This window comes from Fimicolochytrium jonesii (assembly GCF_025526975.1).
Source record: "Fimicolochytrium jonesii strain JEL569 chromosome Unknown EV422scaffold_4, whole genome shotgun sequence".
Taxonomy (NCBI): Eukaryota; Fungi; Chytridiomycota; class Chytridiomycetes; order Spizellomycetales; family Powellomycetaceae; genus Fimicolochytrium; species Fimicolochytrium jonesii.
In genome coordinates, this window is record NW_026515671.1 from 659,010 (window position 1) to 675,241 (window position 16,232).

At 52.1% G+C, this 16,232-nt stretch overlaps 7 protein-coding genes across 7 annotated transcripts; 4 read left to right on the forward strand and 3 right to left on the reverse strand.

The window, feature by feature from the left end:
* Positions 1 to 36: 36 nt before the first annotated feature.
* Positions 37 to 1,260, reverse strand: EV422DRAFT_573260 (uncharacterized protein; the record flags this gene model as incomplete). Its single annotated transcript, XM_053073167.1, has 3 exons — positions 979 to 1,260; positions 236 to 891; positions 37 to 165 (listed from the first exon to the last, which is right to left on the reverse strand). Exons 1-3 carry the CDS (start codon positions 1,166 to 1,168, stop codon positions 37 to 39), a joined length of 975 nt encoding a protein of 324 aa, XP_052928063.1. The 5' UTR covers positions 1,169 to 1,260.
* On the reverse strand, positions 1,241 to 3,801 carry EV422DRAFT_554347 (EAP30/Vps36 family-domain-containing protein). Its single transcript, XM_053071891.1, has 10 exons — positions 3,514 to 3,801; positions 3,316 to 3,445; positions 2,857 to 3,228; positions 2,646 to 2,774; positions 2,508 to 2,577; positions 2,340 to 2,443; positions 2,153 to 2,280; positions 1,945 to 2,081; positions 1,644 to 1,882; positions 1,241 to 1,577 (listed from the first exon to the last, which is right to left on the reverse strand). The coding sequence occupies exons 1-10, from the start codon at positions 3,615 to 3,617 to the stop codon at positions 1,497 to 1,499; spliced, it is 1,494 nt and encodes a 497-aa protein (XP_052928064.1). The 5' UTR covers positions 3,618 to 3,801; the 3' UTR covers positions 1,241 to 1,496.
* On the forward strand, positions 3,802 to 7,447 carry EV422DRAFT_519191 (putative DNA mismatch repair protein pms2). Its single transcript, XM_053069575.1, has 16 exons — positions 3,802 to 4,203; positions 4,258 to 4,299; positions 4,364 to 4,576; positions 4,638 to 4,803; positions 4,860 to 4,997; positions 5,063 to 5,089; positions 5,150 to 5,228; positions 5,289 to 5,373; positions 5,453 to 5,532; positions 5,600 to 6,381; positions 6,445 to 6,510; positions 6,567 to 6,632; positions 6,695 to 6,798; positions 6,860 to 7,002; positions 7,079 to 7,114; positions 7,179 to 7,447. Exons 1-16 carry the CDS (start codon positions 4,014 to 4,016, stop codon positions 7,260 to 7,262), a joined length of 2,301 nt encoding a protein of 766 aa, XP_052928065.1. The 5' UTR covers positions 3,802 to 4,013; the 3' UTR covers positions 7,263 to 7,447.
* An 886-nt stretch (positions 7,448 to 8,333) lies between these two features.
* Positions 8,334 to 9,630, forward strand: EV422DRAFT_310430 (uncharacterized protein). The gene is made up of 3 exons (XM_053066179.1): positions 8,334 to 8,361; positions 8,676 to 9,383; positions 9,465 to 9,630. The coding sequence occupies exons 2-3, from the start codon at positions 8,797 to 8,799 to the stop codon at positions 9,562 to 9,564; spliced, it is 687 nt and encodes a 228-aa protein (XP_052928066.1). The 5' UTR covers positions 8,334 to 8,361; positions 8,676 to 8,796; the 3' UTR covers positions 9,565 to 9,630.
* An 801-nt stretch (positions 9,631 to 10,431) lies between these two features.
* Positions 10,432 to 12,837, reverse strand: EV422DRAFT_519199 (uncharacterized protein). The gene is made up of 2 exons (XM_053069576.1): positions 12,193 to 12,837; positions 10,432 to 12,108 (listed from the first exon to the last, which is right to left on the reverse strand). The coding sequence occupies exons 1-2, from the start codon at positions 12,566 to 12,568 to the stop codon at positions 10,835 to 10,837; spliced, it is 1,650 nt and encodes a 549-aa protein (XP_052928067.1). The 5' UTR covers positions 12,569 to 12,837; the 3' UTR covers positions 10,432 to 10,834.
* EV422DRAFT_310448 (uncharacterized protein) lies at positions 12,595 to 13,887 on the forward strand. Its single transcript, XM_053066180.1, has one exon. It carries the CDS (start codon positions 13,047 to 13,049, stop codon positions 13,752 to 13,754), a length of 708 nt encoding a protein of 235 aa, XP_052928068.1. The 5' UTR covers positions 12,595 to 13,046; the 3' UTR covers positions 13,755 to 13,887.
* Positions 13,888 to 14,961: 1,074 nt separating this feature from the next.
* On the forward strand, positions 14,962 to 16,150 carry EV422DRAFT_519210 (uncharacterized protein). Its single transcript, XM_053069577.1, has one exon. The coding sequence runs from the start codon at positions 15,318 to 15,320 to the stop codon at positions 16,026 to 16,028; it is 711 nt and encodes a 236-aa protein (XP_052928069.1). The 5' UTR covers positions 14,962 to 15,317; the 3' UTR covers positions 16,029 to 16,150.
* Positions 16,151 to 16,232: the final 82 nt, after the last annotated feature.

The following is a 16,232-nucleotide window of genomic DNA, read 5'->3' on the forward strand; positions in this document are numbered from 1 at the left end:
TCATTTCTGATATTACGACGCCTTTCTTATTAATCTTCATTCATGTCCGTACACATCAGCTGGGTACTGCTGGGATTCATTATTGAACATAACCCTTTGCAGGCGCTCCTCCAAGATTGCCCGGCGCTCCATTGCGATGACGCTTTGCGAATCCTTCAGTGTGAGCTGCATTTGATAGGTCCTTGTCAGACATCATCCTCGAAAACGGAACAAGCCATGGCATGATCTCACTCACCGGTGGTATTGGCCACCAAGCACGGGCACCTGGGCCTTTCCCTTCTGGTCCCACAAGCGCCGGCAGATCCCTCAACGTCCCGCACTTTGGCATATCCAGCGCCCACTCGCCTTCGTAGGCCTGCCTCTTCCGTCTATAGATAAACTTGCCCGGTCCTTCCTTCAAATCATTGAAATACGTCCCCTCATACCGATCTCCATTTGCCAACAACAGCACCCCCTGCCCATGCCTCTGCCCCTGATGCCACTCGCCTTCATATACGCTCTTGTCGGAGGCATAGGTCATCCGGCCCCACCCCTGCCGCACGTCGCCTTCCCACATGCCATCGTACGCGCTTCCGTCGTCGTAGAAACAGGTGCCGCGACCGTGGCGCACGTCGTAGAGCCACTCGCCGGCGTAGACTTTGCGGAGTTGGGCGTCGGGTGTGGGTCTTCGGTGTTTGCCAGAGGCAGGTGGGCTTTTGCCTTTTAGAGATTGGAGGGATGGCAGGAGTGGGAGGTCGGGCGAGCGGCGCTGGTCGGGCATGGCGGTATTCATTGAGGTGGATGAGGACGGACCGACGGGGATGGAATAGGTGCCATAACCAGACCGCTGGTCATCGGACCATTCGCCTTGATAGACGGCCCCGCTGACTGTGTAGAAGTATGTCCCGTTTCCTACAACGATTCGAAAAGTTGCATTCCATCAGGATCTTGAAGGGCTGACACATCTGACGGCCCGCAACTCCACAACTCAAAACCAACCATCTTTTTTCCCAGACTTCCAGTCGCCTATATAACGGTCGCCGTTGTTCATGTAAAACGTAGCACGCGGCCCGTTGCGCAGGGATGCCATCTCCTTCTCCTTCCATTTTGGGACGTTCACGATATCTGCGTGCCGCTTGATGGCGAGCGTCCGCCGTGTGGGGATCGGTGATGAGGAGCTCATGCTCATAGTTCTGCCAACTTTAGAGAGGAACTTCGGATGGGAGGATTTCCGATTCAGACTCGAAAGGTATCTCAAGAAGTGCAGATTTATTGCAGGCGTGATAAAGCTTTACCGGGTTTAAGGTTGTTGGGCTCCATTTGACAGGGTCCAGGCACGATTGACCGCTCACGTCACGGAGTATTCCTACAGTACCTTCCTCTTTCACTATACGCTGATCGCGAACACCTATATCAAGATTACCCGACTAAAACAATCTCTCCCTTGACGTCCTCGTCATCCAGCACATCTTAGTTTACATTCAATTGTCTCAATGTGCTCCTATTTACGTTCTCAATCAATCAACCATGATATTATGAAAGAATCGTAACCCCTCTATCGTATCATCCCGACATATAACCCCATGACTTTCAGCCATCTGGAAATGTTGAACTTTAGCTTTCCCGGCAGGGAGGACGGAGAGATGCAGCCGCAAAGGACGTACCGAAAGCTGTTCCGCTGCCAGCACAACAGACACATGCTCCAATGTGGCAAGGTCCTGGGCCTGAAGTCCGTCTTTAGCGGCACGGACATGTGCATGAACGCGGGCTATGACTTCCTCGTCCCGATGATTGCTAGACTGCACTACCAAGAGACCACTGTCAAACTTTCTGACACGGTACGGAAGTCGTAATTCCTCGAATGTATTGCAGCATGTGCGCAGATCATTTGGTGATATTAGAGCTGTTCGGATGTGAATTGTTGTTGCGGATTTCATAGGAACGAGAGGGTCAACTCCAACCCACCTGTTCCCCTGGCGCGGTTGAAGAGACAGTAGAGGTCCGTCAGGGCTATCATGCCACCATGCTTTGCTAGCACTTTCTCCAAGAAATCCGCTAACTGCCGCGTTAGTTGCTTCGTATATAGGTTTCCGGTTGATTTTCTGAAGATGGGGTCAATATCCGTTGCAGCGTCCCATGGCGGGAGACGCAGACTGAGGTTTGGTGCACGTACTTGGTCACCGGGCTGGATATCCCTAAGTCTATCAGGTATGAACGGAAAGCCACCATTTCCGAGGACTCATCGCCTGATGGGGTGCTCGTCTGCGCAAGTTTTGTGCTGATGTCCTCAGCCAAGCGCACCTGAAAGAAACCTTGGTAAGATCCCATCCGGCCGTTTAGCAGTGCAGTGGCATTCATACCATGTCCGCTGCCTTGGCCATCAATGCATCCAGGTCAGTGAAGGCTTCTCCAAGCGTATCCCCCGTCCGCTGGTTACTTTGCTCAACAGATCGAATAATGCTCGCTGTTTCATTGGCTATAATCAGCACCGGGGAGCTTGGCGTATAAAGACACGTTGAAGTACCCACTGATTCCGCCAAGACCCGGTGATGGCTGTAAAGGAGCACTGCGCAGAGGTTTTTCTTCTGGTACATCCCGCTGAAATCGAAGACGTGATCAGACCCAGACTTCATATGCAAACCTCAAACTGCACGTCGAAACCGTACCTCCCACGCCTTCTCGACCAGCGAAGCTTTCAGAGCCTTGAGGAATTCTGACATGCCTCCGTTGCGGAACGACAGCTTTATGGAGGCGATGGATGGACTTGCAGGCTCAGGGTTCGGCACACTGTCGTTCTGCCAGCCAGCAATGAGTTGATCCGCAAGCCGAGAACGGATGTCCCGTTATAGAGAAAAGCAAATGTGATGCGGGCCATACCCTATCAGCAGGTAAAGGTGCTTGGCACATCTCGCAGTATGGTAGGGCGGCATGATTAAGGAAGGTGCAAGCGGGGCATCGTTTCTGGCTCCGCACGGGGGAATCTGAGCGGCCATCTGCGCTGGCAGAGGCATCAATGCTTTCGTTCGGCGGGACAGTCCTCTGGACTCCACAGAGCTCGCATTTCACAGGCTCCCGCGTGTTCTCTTGGGCGCAAATCTCGCATGTCCACGGCCGGAAGGATGAACCGTCCCTCCCTCCATCTAAAGTAGCCCTCGCCTCGGCAGTTGCGGTTAGGCGCGCGGAGCCACTGCCAGGTCTTCCAGCGAGAGTCAATGTGATTTTCGGAGACGAAGCTTTCCATATTCCAGCCTGCGCAAGGAAAAGAACGCCAACACAGCAGACATACTTTAGATACTGCGAGAAGAAGACGTAAAGGCACGGGATGTTAGAACGAACCGCAGAGTCTACATCCTGGACTATGGACAAGGGTAGCTGCAGCCCCGTATCACGAGCATCGTCCACCCATAGCAGTCTGTGTGTTGTGACGAAAGCTACCCCACTATCGTGTTCCTGCAGGCGCACTTTCCTGTTTTGTTCTGTTAGGCCGTCCCGAGCTGTCATTCAGGAACCCAGGTACAGTGTGATTTATCTAACCCTTCATATAAGCCCACCTCCTTCTGCAGTACGGAGATCGTCTCCCGCGGCAGTAATGTTGGACGGTGAGCAGCGGTGAGCTGGAGCTCCGCAAAGTTTTGCATGCCCAAAGTCGCTGACCAACTTCAGCAGCTGAGAATAAGCTGAGCTGTCTGACGCTGCTCACTTTGCTTGATTGTTACGCAGGGTTTCCGAAGGTGTCCAGCGACGCCGGCCTACTCCATTCAATTGAGAGTTCCTTCTGAGCATTTGAGCACTTCGAACTTCGACGCGTCTCCTATGGATTTGAAGCGTGGCTTCGTCCGTCATTCCCATTTTACCACCCAATGTTGAAGCACTGACGGAGGGGACAGCGGCGAGGCGGCACGCACAGACGCTGGAGTCGAGTGTCCTACACTGCTACGTCAGCAGGTCGGCCATCGCTTCAGTCTCGGACTTGTTATCGCTCTTGTGAATTGTAGAGCACGAGAGGTAGTCGTACAGTACATATCGCAGCTACAATGGTGAGCCCGGACGGCGGGAGCATCAAAGCTATAGACAAGGGTTCCGTCCATCGGATTTGCTCAGGGCAGGTCGTACTTGACTTAGCAACTGCGGTCAAGGAATTAGTGGAGAATAGTGCCGATGCTGGTGCAACGTCAATAGAAATCAGATTGAAAGAGCATGGTGCCGATGCTGTGGAAGTCGTAGGTAGGACCTCGCTGTGTATGTTCCCTCATAACACAACTCACGAAATCTCCACAGACAACGGGCGAGGGATTCCTCCGGACGACTACGCCGCGCTTGGTAGGAAGCGTGCCCTATCCTGCCCCGGTCTCAAAAGCACCGAGTCTCATGCTTTCTCCTGTAGCACTCAAGCATTGGACATCCAAGATTAGAGACTTTGAGGACATTAACAGCGTCAGCTCTTTTGGCTTTCGTGGAGAAGCCCTAAGCTCCCTATGTGCCTTTGCGAAAGTCGTGGTAACAACGTGTACGGAGGAGCAAGGACACGTAGGGGTCAAACTTGAATACGACTCCAGGGGCAGGCTGGTGTCCACCGTCCCGGCTCCAAGATCTCGTGGTATTGCCGTCTACATCCCGGTGGTTCTCGATGGGACGATGTTGCTGAATCCTTCTGATAGGCACAACCGTGACGCTATCCGATCTGTTCCACAACCTGCCAGTCCGCTTGCATGAGTTCAAACGCAATCTGAAGAAAGAATTCGCAAAGTGCGTCGGGATTGTTCAAGCCTACGCACTCATTTCTACAGGAGTCCGAATTTCCCTCACTAATCAGTTCGGAAAGGGGTACGATTCATGGCATCATTACATTACCTGAGCATGACATTGACGTACTGTAATAGTGAACGGACTCGAGTGATTGCAACTCATGGAAATCAGTCCTTAACGGACAACGTCTCGAACATTTTCGGGTCGAAGCTCAATGCTCAATTGGTGCCACTAGATTTGACTCTGCAACAGTCGGAGGCTATAGGTAGAATGTAGGAGAACAATTTCGAACCTGCTTCGCAGTGATTCAAATCGCTGATGTCTGCACTTTGAACAGAATCAAAGTACAAGGTCTTATCTCGCGGTAAGGCGGTGAAATCTCGAGAACCGTTAGGTGCTGACCGAAACTGATGCGCGATGAAAGGCCATCTCCGCAGTGCGCTAGAAACAGTGGCGACAGACAATTTATTTTCGTCAATGGACGTCCGTGTGATATTCCAAAGGTAAGCTCCTTTGGCTATGCGTATAATTGTGCGGATCCAAGTCCGTTGACGATCTTGCAGCTCACCAAGGCAATGAACGAGGTATACATGTCGTATGTGACACATAAGTATCCAATGGCGATTGTCAACTTTACCATTGCTGCCGGTATGACATGGAGCTTGGGAGAAGGCGATTGGCAAAGCTTAGCCAAAGGATATCCTGACCCTCGAATACTACACGCCAGGCGGGTACGATGTGAACGTAACACCGGACAAGAGGACGATCATGTTGGAAGGTGAAAAAGCAATAGCGGAAGCGCTTAAGGTATCGTTCAGGGTCAAGGGATGAATCCAAACCTCCGTTCATTCGCTGAGATCGCCTACTTTCTTAGGAGGACCTCAGAACCTTTTTCGAGTCCCATCAGGGAGCATTCCAGACCCAGACTCCATCCAAGATGATATTCGTCGGAAGTCAAACTCTTATCTCAGCAGTGCCATCAGTAGCAACGCCACACAGAACATCAGTACCTTCCGAAATGGACATTCTTTCGAACCTTGCGGACGAGATAATCACGGCAGAATCACCCGTTTTGGGTAAAACGAAACACGTCACCCGCTCAATAGTGGTGAAGCACCCATTGGCGCAAGAGTTGCGGGCGGAAGAGTCACGGAAGCGTGCGCGGGAGATCTCGCCTGGGCGAACATCGCCATCTCGACCCGATGTCCTGAGCATCTCCCCGCATGCTTTGAGGGGTCTACCCCAAGATGATGCAACCGCGGGATCGCCCACTGAGCAAGCGTTGGATTCTTCGGAATTGCCAAGTCCTTCGGTTTCGCAAAGGCCGAATGCAGCGTCACCACTCAAACGAAGTACATCGGGTCTGTCCCGATATCTGAACGACATCACGCAAGATGTTCAGGTGGCTATCAACCTTCCACAGATTTTAAAATCAGCAAGCCTCTACCAGCGGCGCCGACAAAACGGCGTATCCATGTGCGACCGGTATGTAGAGACTGTGCCCGTTGGGGTTGATGAGCAGACAGCTGTTCAGGAGCTGAACAGGAGGATTCGGAAAGAGGATTTCCGGAAAATGGAGGTTTTGGGACAGTTTAATCTGGGCTTCATCATCGTCCGATTGGGCAATGATCTGTTTATAGTCGATCAGCATGCTAGGTGAGGCATCTGTTGTCGTCGGCTGACTCGACCAAAGGCTAATGGGGACGAAACTATATACAGTGACGAAAAGTTCAATTATGAGAACCTGCGGAGGACGATGAAGATTGACTCTCAGAAGCTGTTCAGGTACATAAAGGCTGAAGCTTGGAATGATCATAAACGGTGCTGACGTTGTTCGGTAGTCCATTCGTGCTCGACCTTACCGCTCAACAAGAATTGATCGCGGCAGAACATGAAGATGTGTTGAGGTAAGGGGCTCCGGGTGGAACTCTCCGACGCCAACATATCTTACTTACATTATGCGATCCAGGAACAACGGCTTTCACGTCGCATTTGATGTGGAGGCACCACCTTCCCAACGCGTAAAGCTCCTCGCACTCCCTCAAAGCAAGGGTGTATCTTTCACCGTTAAAGGTAAAGAAACAGTCTAGGCTGGAACCCGTGAATCAGCCAACCTGAAACCGGAAACTCGCAGATCTTGAAGAGCTTATTCACCGGCTGGGGGATGGAGCCGATGAGGACGTCAAGTGCTCAAGGGTCAACACCTTGATGGCCTCGAAGGCGTGTCGAACGGCTGTGATGATAGGGACAGCCTTGGACGCGGGACAAATGAAGAAGGTTAGTTTTTCGAGGTTCCCGCATTTCTTGATTTAGTAAGTGGTTCGCTGTGTTTAGTGCATCGCTTTTGCCTTAGATCGTCCTTCAGATGGGTGAGATGGAGCAGCCTTGGGTGAGTATGGATTATTGTTCAACGCGGCTGCTCTAGCAAATATTCATATTTGATTTCGTTGCAGAACTGCCCACACGGAAGGCCGACGATGCGGCATCTGGCGGACTTAAGAGCCATTGGTGAGGAATACTCCCAGGCACAAGTCTGAAAAGCTTAACGAGCGTAGAGCGGGATTACCAGAGCTGGTGGCGTACCGTACCGGGAGCAAATGATTGCGCTTGGCAATTGGCATACTCAGATTAGAGTCTTCTATCATTCTCTTACAACTTTTTTTTGGTTGCAACTGCACGTTTCGATTCAATGCCATTTCAGCATCTCGTACCACGCACGGGGCGCAAAATGGGGGGGGGGGGGGGGGGGGATACAAGCAGCACTTTTCATTTTTTCGGCAAGCTCCCTGTACCATCGACAAGGACACACCACAGACTCTCGTATGTGCACCTGTAGACGCCACCTTCCTATACATATGGCCGGGTGTCTACGATGTACAGTGCTTCGAGAAAGTGGGGTGACGGCAATACAGCTCATGTTTGCCAAGCGCACAACTTTTTTTGGCCTTCAATCTCTTGCATCTCCATGCGGCGCCCGAAATTGATCAGATCTATGAAGTATGAAATTTTGTCCGTGGTTGGCCGTGCATCAGGCTGGTTTGTGTCCGTGGCTGCACCGGTATTGTTTTAGAAAAATTTTGACAGCGCGTATGATTTGGGTTGATGCTCATTACGATGTTCATTAATGACTGGAAAGCTTCGCCGTACAACGGAAAATGAAAAACGAAAGAACGCCCATGTTGAGGGGCTAGTTCATAGTAGGGGCAGGGCTTCACTGCAGCTGGTACCGGCGTACCGCAGAAGCCCGGTTCCCAAAACCGGGTGCCGAACGTATTAAATTTGATTTAGAAACTGTTTCCCATTAAGATTTGAAAAAAAAAAAAAGGAGAAAACTCGTAGAAAAGGGGTTTGGGCTCACCGCGTCATATGCCCGAGGTGTGCACAGGGCAGGCGTATGCGCTTTGCGTTGCGTACTGGATACGAAGTCCGAGCGAACTTCGGAGGATGTTGGAAGATAAAGTATTCGCAAGGACTTCCAAGAGGACTCTTTCCGCTTGAGAGAACAAGCACTTGAAATCGACTCTTTTTTGGACGGGAACTGCACAAAATGTCCTCCGCAAGATGGCCTTCAATATCAGTCTCTCCTGGTGTCCCAACGCCAACAACAACGACGAGTGGCCCTTCCTGGCGAAATTGGTACGTGACGATTCATCCTGACGATGGATACCGGCCGATAGTCATACCACAAGGGACACCGGTTTCATGGAGCAACATTTGTGAGCAGGTATGGTCTGGGTATCAACCATATTTTGGCCAATACGCGATGGACCAAACATATCCTAGATTGCAGGAGCGCACAATATTCCGATAACCACGGCTTCAGTCGGAATAACCTACGTGGGGCCAAACGGCGACGTTTGCCTGATAAACGATCAGGAAACATTGAATGGGTTCATGAGAACCGATGCAGAAGAAGGCTACTCAAATTTCAGACTCCTATTACCCGCCAGAAATGCGTATCGTGAAGTGGACCTGGCGCCTTCTGCTCCCACTGCTTCCAACGCCGGTTTCAACTCGTCGCACATTCAGCCACCCCTCAACGGCGAACCTACGCGTCGCATATACCCTCCGATGGCGACGAGTCCGGAACAAGATTTGACGGAAGCCCTTAGCGGCCTGGTCCCGGTGGCGGTCGCTTCAGAACAGGGTCTCCGCGGGGACGCATTCAGCATGCTTTACGATCAAAATTACGGTGCACCGGCGTACGACATGCGATATTATAACGGCAGCAGTGAGCCCCCTATCCCGGCCGAAAGAATGCTCTCTAGATCCGCAGAGCACTGGTCGTTCGCCCCTCCACCACCAATACCCACTTTCGGCAACCCACTGCAGTACGATACCCGCTATATACCTTCACACCCCGTACCAGGTGAACTGCCGATGCCTGATGCAGTCCCAAGCCATTTCCCTTTACAACCGCATTGGACTCGCCCGGATTACAGCATTCCCACACCTTCTATGATATCCACGATACCTTTTCAAGCGGTTCCACCACCAGCCGATATACCAAACATGTCTCGGAGTCGGCCGCCAAAAGACCCACGCCGAATGAGATCACCGATTGATGATATACCACTGGGATTCCACTGCAACCAGGCGGGATGCGGACGCAGCTTCAAGACGAAACATTCTCTCAAAGCACATATGATATGCCATAGGTAAGCTACATTCTCTTTTCGCATGGATGCGTTGCAAACCTCGGAAACATAGAACGAACTGGAACTAATTGCCCTTTGCAGCCCTTCGAGAGAGTTCCGATGCACAGCTTGCCCAATGGAGTTTCGCCGCAAATACGATTGCCAGAGACACATGCGGCAGCAGCATTCGATCGATTGTTAGATACGTAATTTATATACCCTTACATTTGTATTTCATATAAATGTGCAACATACGCCTAAGCTGTGGTGTACGCGTTGCGCCGCTACGCGTCGCCTTTAATGTCGCGCAAGCATGAGTCGGCAATGATGCCCAAGATGCACAGGGCGGCGGTGCTAGGCGTTGGGAGACATGAGAGAGGGGATACACGCAGAGACGCAGGGAGCATCTTGCTGCTTCCATTTCGACCGATCTCTTCCGAGGGGCTAGATGTCCAATTATACGATTGAGGGATCCGCAGCACAGTCGAAATTCCTCTGCTTTCATTTACCATGAGTGTGGATTCGCGAATTCCCAAGTCCTAGGAACGTCTGGATCCGGTGTCAAAAAATGTCAAATGCACCTTGTGACCACAAATGCCATATGGTGTCCATCCTCCTCTTGCGGAGGACCTCCATGAGTTGAGGATCATACATACGCATGATTCATAGATGGTCCAGCAGAGTCATTGCTGTCGAATACAATCTGTCGCGCTGAGGGTGCCTCGTATCGCTCAGGTGCTTGCACACCTTCCTTCATCAAGTTACCGGCTTTTCCTTGGAGTCTATCCTCCTCATTCCTAATATTGAGAAACTTGAAGAGCATTGATACCCTTCCCTGGTGAGAGGCGGTGTCCATTCAAGCGGCTGCACGCCGAGTAGTTCGACCGATGTGAAATTAAGACGTTCATCAGGCGGAGAGCTTCACGACAGACTGGCTGACATCCCACTATCCGATGGCTTGGAGGGCCATGCTGTTTGTTTAGACGCGTTGGCTACTTCATACCACCGTTCTTATCTTTGCCGAGCAGAATCTCCCATCAGAGGCACCTCCATGCACCACAAATATGGTTCTTATAGATGAGGAACGAGCTTCGAGACGTTAAAAATCGAGCTACCACAAGGTTCACTGGACACCGCCGCAGTGCAAAAAAGAGGCGAGAGAGGGAGAAAGAGAATGGGAGACAAAGATGGGACGGCAGTATGACAAGCAACAGTTCTGTATATTTGTGTGGGAGGGTAGTGTAGATTTTCATAACGTTCGACAGATATCAGTCGGGCGTTTACGAGTAGGGTAGCGATTTGCCGGGTATGTTCTAGATTTTCACAACGATTCGGAATGCGTGCCTCCTGCCCAGCTCCAACTATTCAGAACGTTCACCCAGGCCTCCTTATCATCCATGGAACGAAGCACATGGTCGCAAAGGGTACCGCAGAGGGCGGCGCAAGCGGGGTATATAGGGCTCCATCCAAAATCAAAAAGCCGACCATGGCTCCCTAGAGCGTTTCAAAACAGCGCTCATGTACGCAGCAGTTGCATCAAGCTTGGCGGCCTCATCCGCGTCTTCCTCGCCCACCTCGGTGTACCTATTCAGCAGTGCCGTGGCTTCTTGAAAGCTCCCTTCGCCCGAATCCCACGCCCGGCGGAATGCTGCCCCAGGGGGTGGTGGCGGTAAGGCGCTTAACGAAGATGAAAAGTGCGACGACGACAGAGGTAGTGACGATGACGTGGTTTGGAACTGCAGCGGCAAGGAGGAGGAGTAACTGCCCAGCCCTGCCGAAACATCCGCTGAGTTTCGGTGGGATAGACGCGCAGGACGGTATGTGTCCATGCCGAGGAAAGATGACGATGAGGGTATGTTGGATTGAGCGAATAGCGAAGATGGCGTCTGCTCTGTCGACGTTGCTTGCGTCGCAAAGCTCGAGAAATGATCATGGTACGTTTGCAAGTGTGCCGGCATTTGAGTCTGACTCGCAATTGAGGACGGCCGGGACAGCAGGTCGTCGAAGTAAGTCGGAGTCGATAATGGTTCTTGTGGAATCAGCGAGGCTATGCCGCCGATCGAGAACGGCAGTAATGTGGATCCAGAGAGTTCGGTCACACCAGTGGCGATTGACTCAGCGCTGGTGTTGGCAGACAGAGCGTCAATCGGTGGCGTGCGCTTCACGGATAGAGTCTCCTTTGGAGAACCAGACGTGCTGCGTGATGCAATCTCCAGAAATGCACCGGTTTCGGGGCTCTCAACGCCTGGAAGAACAAACGCCGATGGAAGCTTCGAGTCCGACTGTTGTTCATCAAGGACCGAGCCGCAAATATTCGCCAGCATATGCATCCTGCTCCAGTCTGATGTTCTCTCCGTCCCGGCAGATAACGGTGGGGTCGATTGTGCTCCCGTTAAATCATAGATCGTCCCTGGCAGAGACGACGGTGTAAATGAGGACGTTCTTGCATTTGTTCGCTGCAACTGTTGTAGTGATGGATAGGCTGGAAGCGGCGTCGACATGGAGATCCCACTCGTCGGGACCGACCGATGGACATGTTCAAACTCGGCAGCCATCGCCAACTGAGGGGAGTGGTGGACTCGGTACGCATGCGACGGGAGAGTAGATTTGATCATTGCAGTGGCTAAGATGGTCTTCCCGCTCTTTGCTGGGTGATGTTGAGTATGAGGGGCATCGCAAACACTGCTTTGCCCTTGTTCGCTCGCAGAATCGTTGAACATATCTGAATCGCTGCGCACATCCGATGCTGGAAGAGTGATGGAGGGAACAGAATCATTAGTGACTGATTGACTGTCGTTGGAGGAATAGCTTTGCGCAGATCGGAACTTACTTGATGATGGACGCTTGTACGTCCCTCTCTTTATTCCTACACGTGGGCAACAGAACCTAAGATCAGCAAACGGACCACCACGCATGTGACAAACCACCGCCCACAGAAGCATAAAAAAGCATCGGAAACTCTTGCGACACATACGAAATTCACCTTTGGTTCGCTCCTTCCGCTCGGAATCCTTACAGCTGCCATCCAAGTTAAATTTGACGCATCGCGAGCACGGACGAGCCTCATCGCATTTTTTGCATGCTCGTTGGCAGTTCACTAAGGGGAACGTCAAAGATTGGTGAGAACGAAAGAAGGAGGAAACAACTCGACGACCGCTTCTTATAATCGCGTCTGAAGGGGCAATCTTGCCCAAGATGGAGGACATCCGTCTGACCTCCCTTGCAATCTTACTAACCACATGCGTTTTTCACTTGTGCGCGCTTCGGTCTCGATGAAGAAGATGAAGCAGGGGAAGGACCGGAGAGGGAAGAAGAAAGGGGAAACGGCGAAACGTCCGAGTGCGCCCGTCTTATCATTGGAGCTCGCATGTTGGAGTTGTCGTTGCGGAAATTGAGGAGTTATGCCGAGCCGGGATTTTCTGACCGCTGCGACTTCTAGCTCGTTGTTTCCAGTGTGCTAGGTCTTCCGGGTGCTGGCAGAAGGTGAAGGATGGGACAGGATGTGAAATGTCAGCACACGGCTTTCCCGTGCTGTTATGGTGATGACGCGACACTAATGGTGATGTGCATCCTGCAGCGCCGATCCAGCTCCTCAGTCAGAATAGTTGGTGCTTGCAGGGTTGTGACAGGTCGCTGCGGTGTTTGTCGGCAGCGGAATTGCACTTTTCCACCGTAAGGTTGACGATGAGAGTAACACCTCGACAAACCCACAATGGAGATGCCCAACTGCGGTGCTTCGAAGTTGACCCGTCTCTTTCCTCCGTTCTCACTCTCACTCTCACAAACACAATCCCTCTCCTTCCTCCTTTTTGCCGCTTGCCCCTGCTGTCCCTGTGTCTGTTGCTGCTGCTGCTGCTGCTGCTGCTGCTGCTGCGACGATATGTGTTGCGGTCGTCCATCCCAATCACTGCTCTTTTTCCTCCCATCCCTTCTCGCGCGCGCGTCAAAGCTGTGTCACGACTAATTCCCTGGGGCCCAAAACCCTCCTTCTCCCACCAGCATCCCCATTCTGCAACTTGCCGACTCCACTCACTCATAACACTCACCTCGGAACGATATATCAGGTCTCCACTCCTGAGGCCGGGCCTGCTGTCCGCCGGTTGTCCAAACGACTCGTCCGCTCCTTGCCGCATGCAATCGCGACTCACGCACTCACGCCTGCGCGTCCACAGTCCGGCGACGAGCAGGGGGACTCTCAACGTTGCACTCCCTAAGCGACCAAACGGTGAAGAGCAGAACGTTAATCGGGAGCGAACCCGGCGAAAAAGTGTTTTCCGCTCAACCTCGTCTCTCCAGCTCATTTCGTATGTTTTTCGCTACGAAAGGGACAAACCAACCTTCCACAGATATCACCACGTCCTTTCTTCCCTACTGCTTGTCCTCTTGTGGTAGATGTAATGCGATGATGATCCTAATGAGCGCGCAGATTTGGATTTTGGAATGAGTGTCGCAATCGCTTGGGGAGTGGGCCTCTTCCTCAAGAGGTGACGAGGATCAGAGTGTCAAAATGTGGTTTCACGAGCGTCCTATTGAAGTGGCAGCGAATTGAGTGATGAGCATGCTGGTCGTTCTGCTTCCTCCGAGAGCAGCCCGTTCCGCTCTTCATCGGAGGGTGGCTGCGGCTTCACCCTCACCCTTGATCGTCTTCCCTTTTGTGCTCACTTTGTTCGCAGCACACAAATTGCGTTCCCAGATGTTTTCCAGGTGACACACATGCAAATGAATGTGAGGTGTGTGTACACACGGACTGGTGAACCCGCCTTCAAGTTTCCGATCTTCAGCCTCAAGATGTCAGCGATCAAGAATAACCGCTGCGGCCGTTCTTCTGTAATCCCCTTGCTTCTAAGATGACCGGAATACTTGCGAAGATTCGAAACTACCACCACACCACATGCACCGAGTTCCACATGTTCCTCGCTTCGCTGCATATTCAGATAGTAGGCGGGTTTTGGGGTCAGAGGGGAAGATGCGGTAAGCAGCAATCTGGCCCAGGCTGGCCAAAAGACGATGGTGCATTTGGAACTCAAGACATTCTGTTGTTGTTGCCCGCGCTAAAACGGCAAAAGGACAAACTTAAAAATTGTGAGGCACTGTAGATCTGGACCTGTGGATGTCCACCATTCTTGCCAACCCACTACGATGCAATGCCTGCAGCACCTGGAAGCACTAGAGCTAGAGGTGACCAGACTCGCAGCTTGCAGAGGTTGCGTTCGGATCTGGATCTGGACATGGAATTTGGAAGGTGGCTTCCGGGGGAGCACGAGAACGCGTCCCTCGTCGCGTTTACAGCATCTTATTCTCACCCAAAGAGCTTTGATCTTGAGGCTCGCAATGCCTCGAACCGTCTCTTGCTTTGCAGAGTTGCTTCGTAAAACGTAGATAGGAGGCCGGATGAGCCCAACAATAAATGCCTAAGAGGAAACTGTGCAACGAACATTGCTCGAAAAAACCAAAATAAAAGCTATCCGCAGTCACGTGGGTCTATTAAGTGAGGCTTGACCTTGGATGCGGCCCCTTGGCATTTAGATTTTGGGGACACCAGGCCTAATGTGTCAGCAACTTCATGGGAACCAAAATGATGAGAAAACTGGAGAGGCCCCATCATGTGTTTTTCGCGATCGCCGACTCGGAGCCAAGCGGGGGACGCTGCCCCGTGGCGGTGCTCCCTCGCCGCAATGCGACACGTCAGGACATGGTGGCATTTTGAATCACTTGCCCCGGCGCTTCTCCGCAGTTGCAGAAGAGAGTCGATTCCTTGGCTCGCAATCTGGCTGTGCGTCCCGATTCTTCCTCACTTCCTGTTGATAAAAAGCACGCTCTCACTCGTCGACGATATTCCTCAGACCGCACGCACAAATAGCATCTCCAACAGTCTTGGTCAGCTTCCGTCTTTCAATATAAAGAAAAGTGAAACAGCCACCCGCCCTCAACTCGGAAGACAGTTCGGCTTTCGAAATGGACTTCAACACAAACACATCGTACGGGGTGAACACGTCGACCCAGGGACCACCCTACCAGCCGGTCCCGGCTCCCGCACAGCCGATCCATGACCAACACAATGACGATAAGTCGAAGCCATGGTCTCAAGACGCTTACGCCAACGCCGCCCTCCCTCCGTACGGTCAGCCTCCCTACCCTCAACAACAACAGCAACAGACATACGCGTACCCACCAGCGCCTGGCGGGCCACAGGTTGTGTACTTACCCGCACCGTACGCCGGTGGTGGTCTTGCTCGAGGCCCACCTTCCACCGTAATCTTTGTTGTTCTCGGTGTTATCGGGGCATGGTTTTTCGGTCCCTTCGCTTTCCTTCTCTACTGCTGCATCAGGGAGGTTCGATCCCGCCAAGCGATGCTCAAGGGACTTACCGCAGGCTTGCTGCTGCAAGGCTTGATTGCCCTCCTCGGCGCCTTCACGTGGTACAACTCTTGTGTGGCTGCAAGGACCGACCCCATCAACAACGACAGATTCAATAACGATCCCACATTTGGCGGTGACGGTTTCGGTTTCTACTCGCGCTCGGGCATCAACTGTGAGAGCTTCAGGCTCGCTCTATTCATCTATTCTGGGATCTCTTTGGCTGTCTCGGCGCTCTGCGCTTTGATTATTGTGCGTGGCAGGAAGGCGGCGGCGGCGGCAGCCACAACTACCCCCGTGATGGCGTAAAGTCTTTAAAGAATGGGAAGAGTCTGAATTGTATGAATCTCGGAGATGTAGTTTTGGCCGTGATCCATCCTGTATATACGTACAGTCCGTGATGTGAATATGATTTTCTTGCAGTATACAGTATCATGTCCTTTATCTCGCAATAGGCTCCATGTCCACTCTCTCCTGTTATGCCCATGACATTTTTGGACTTGCTGACTACAG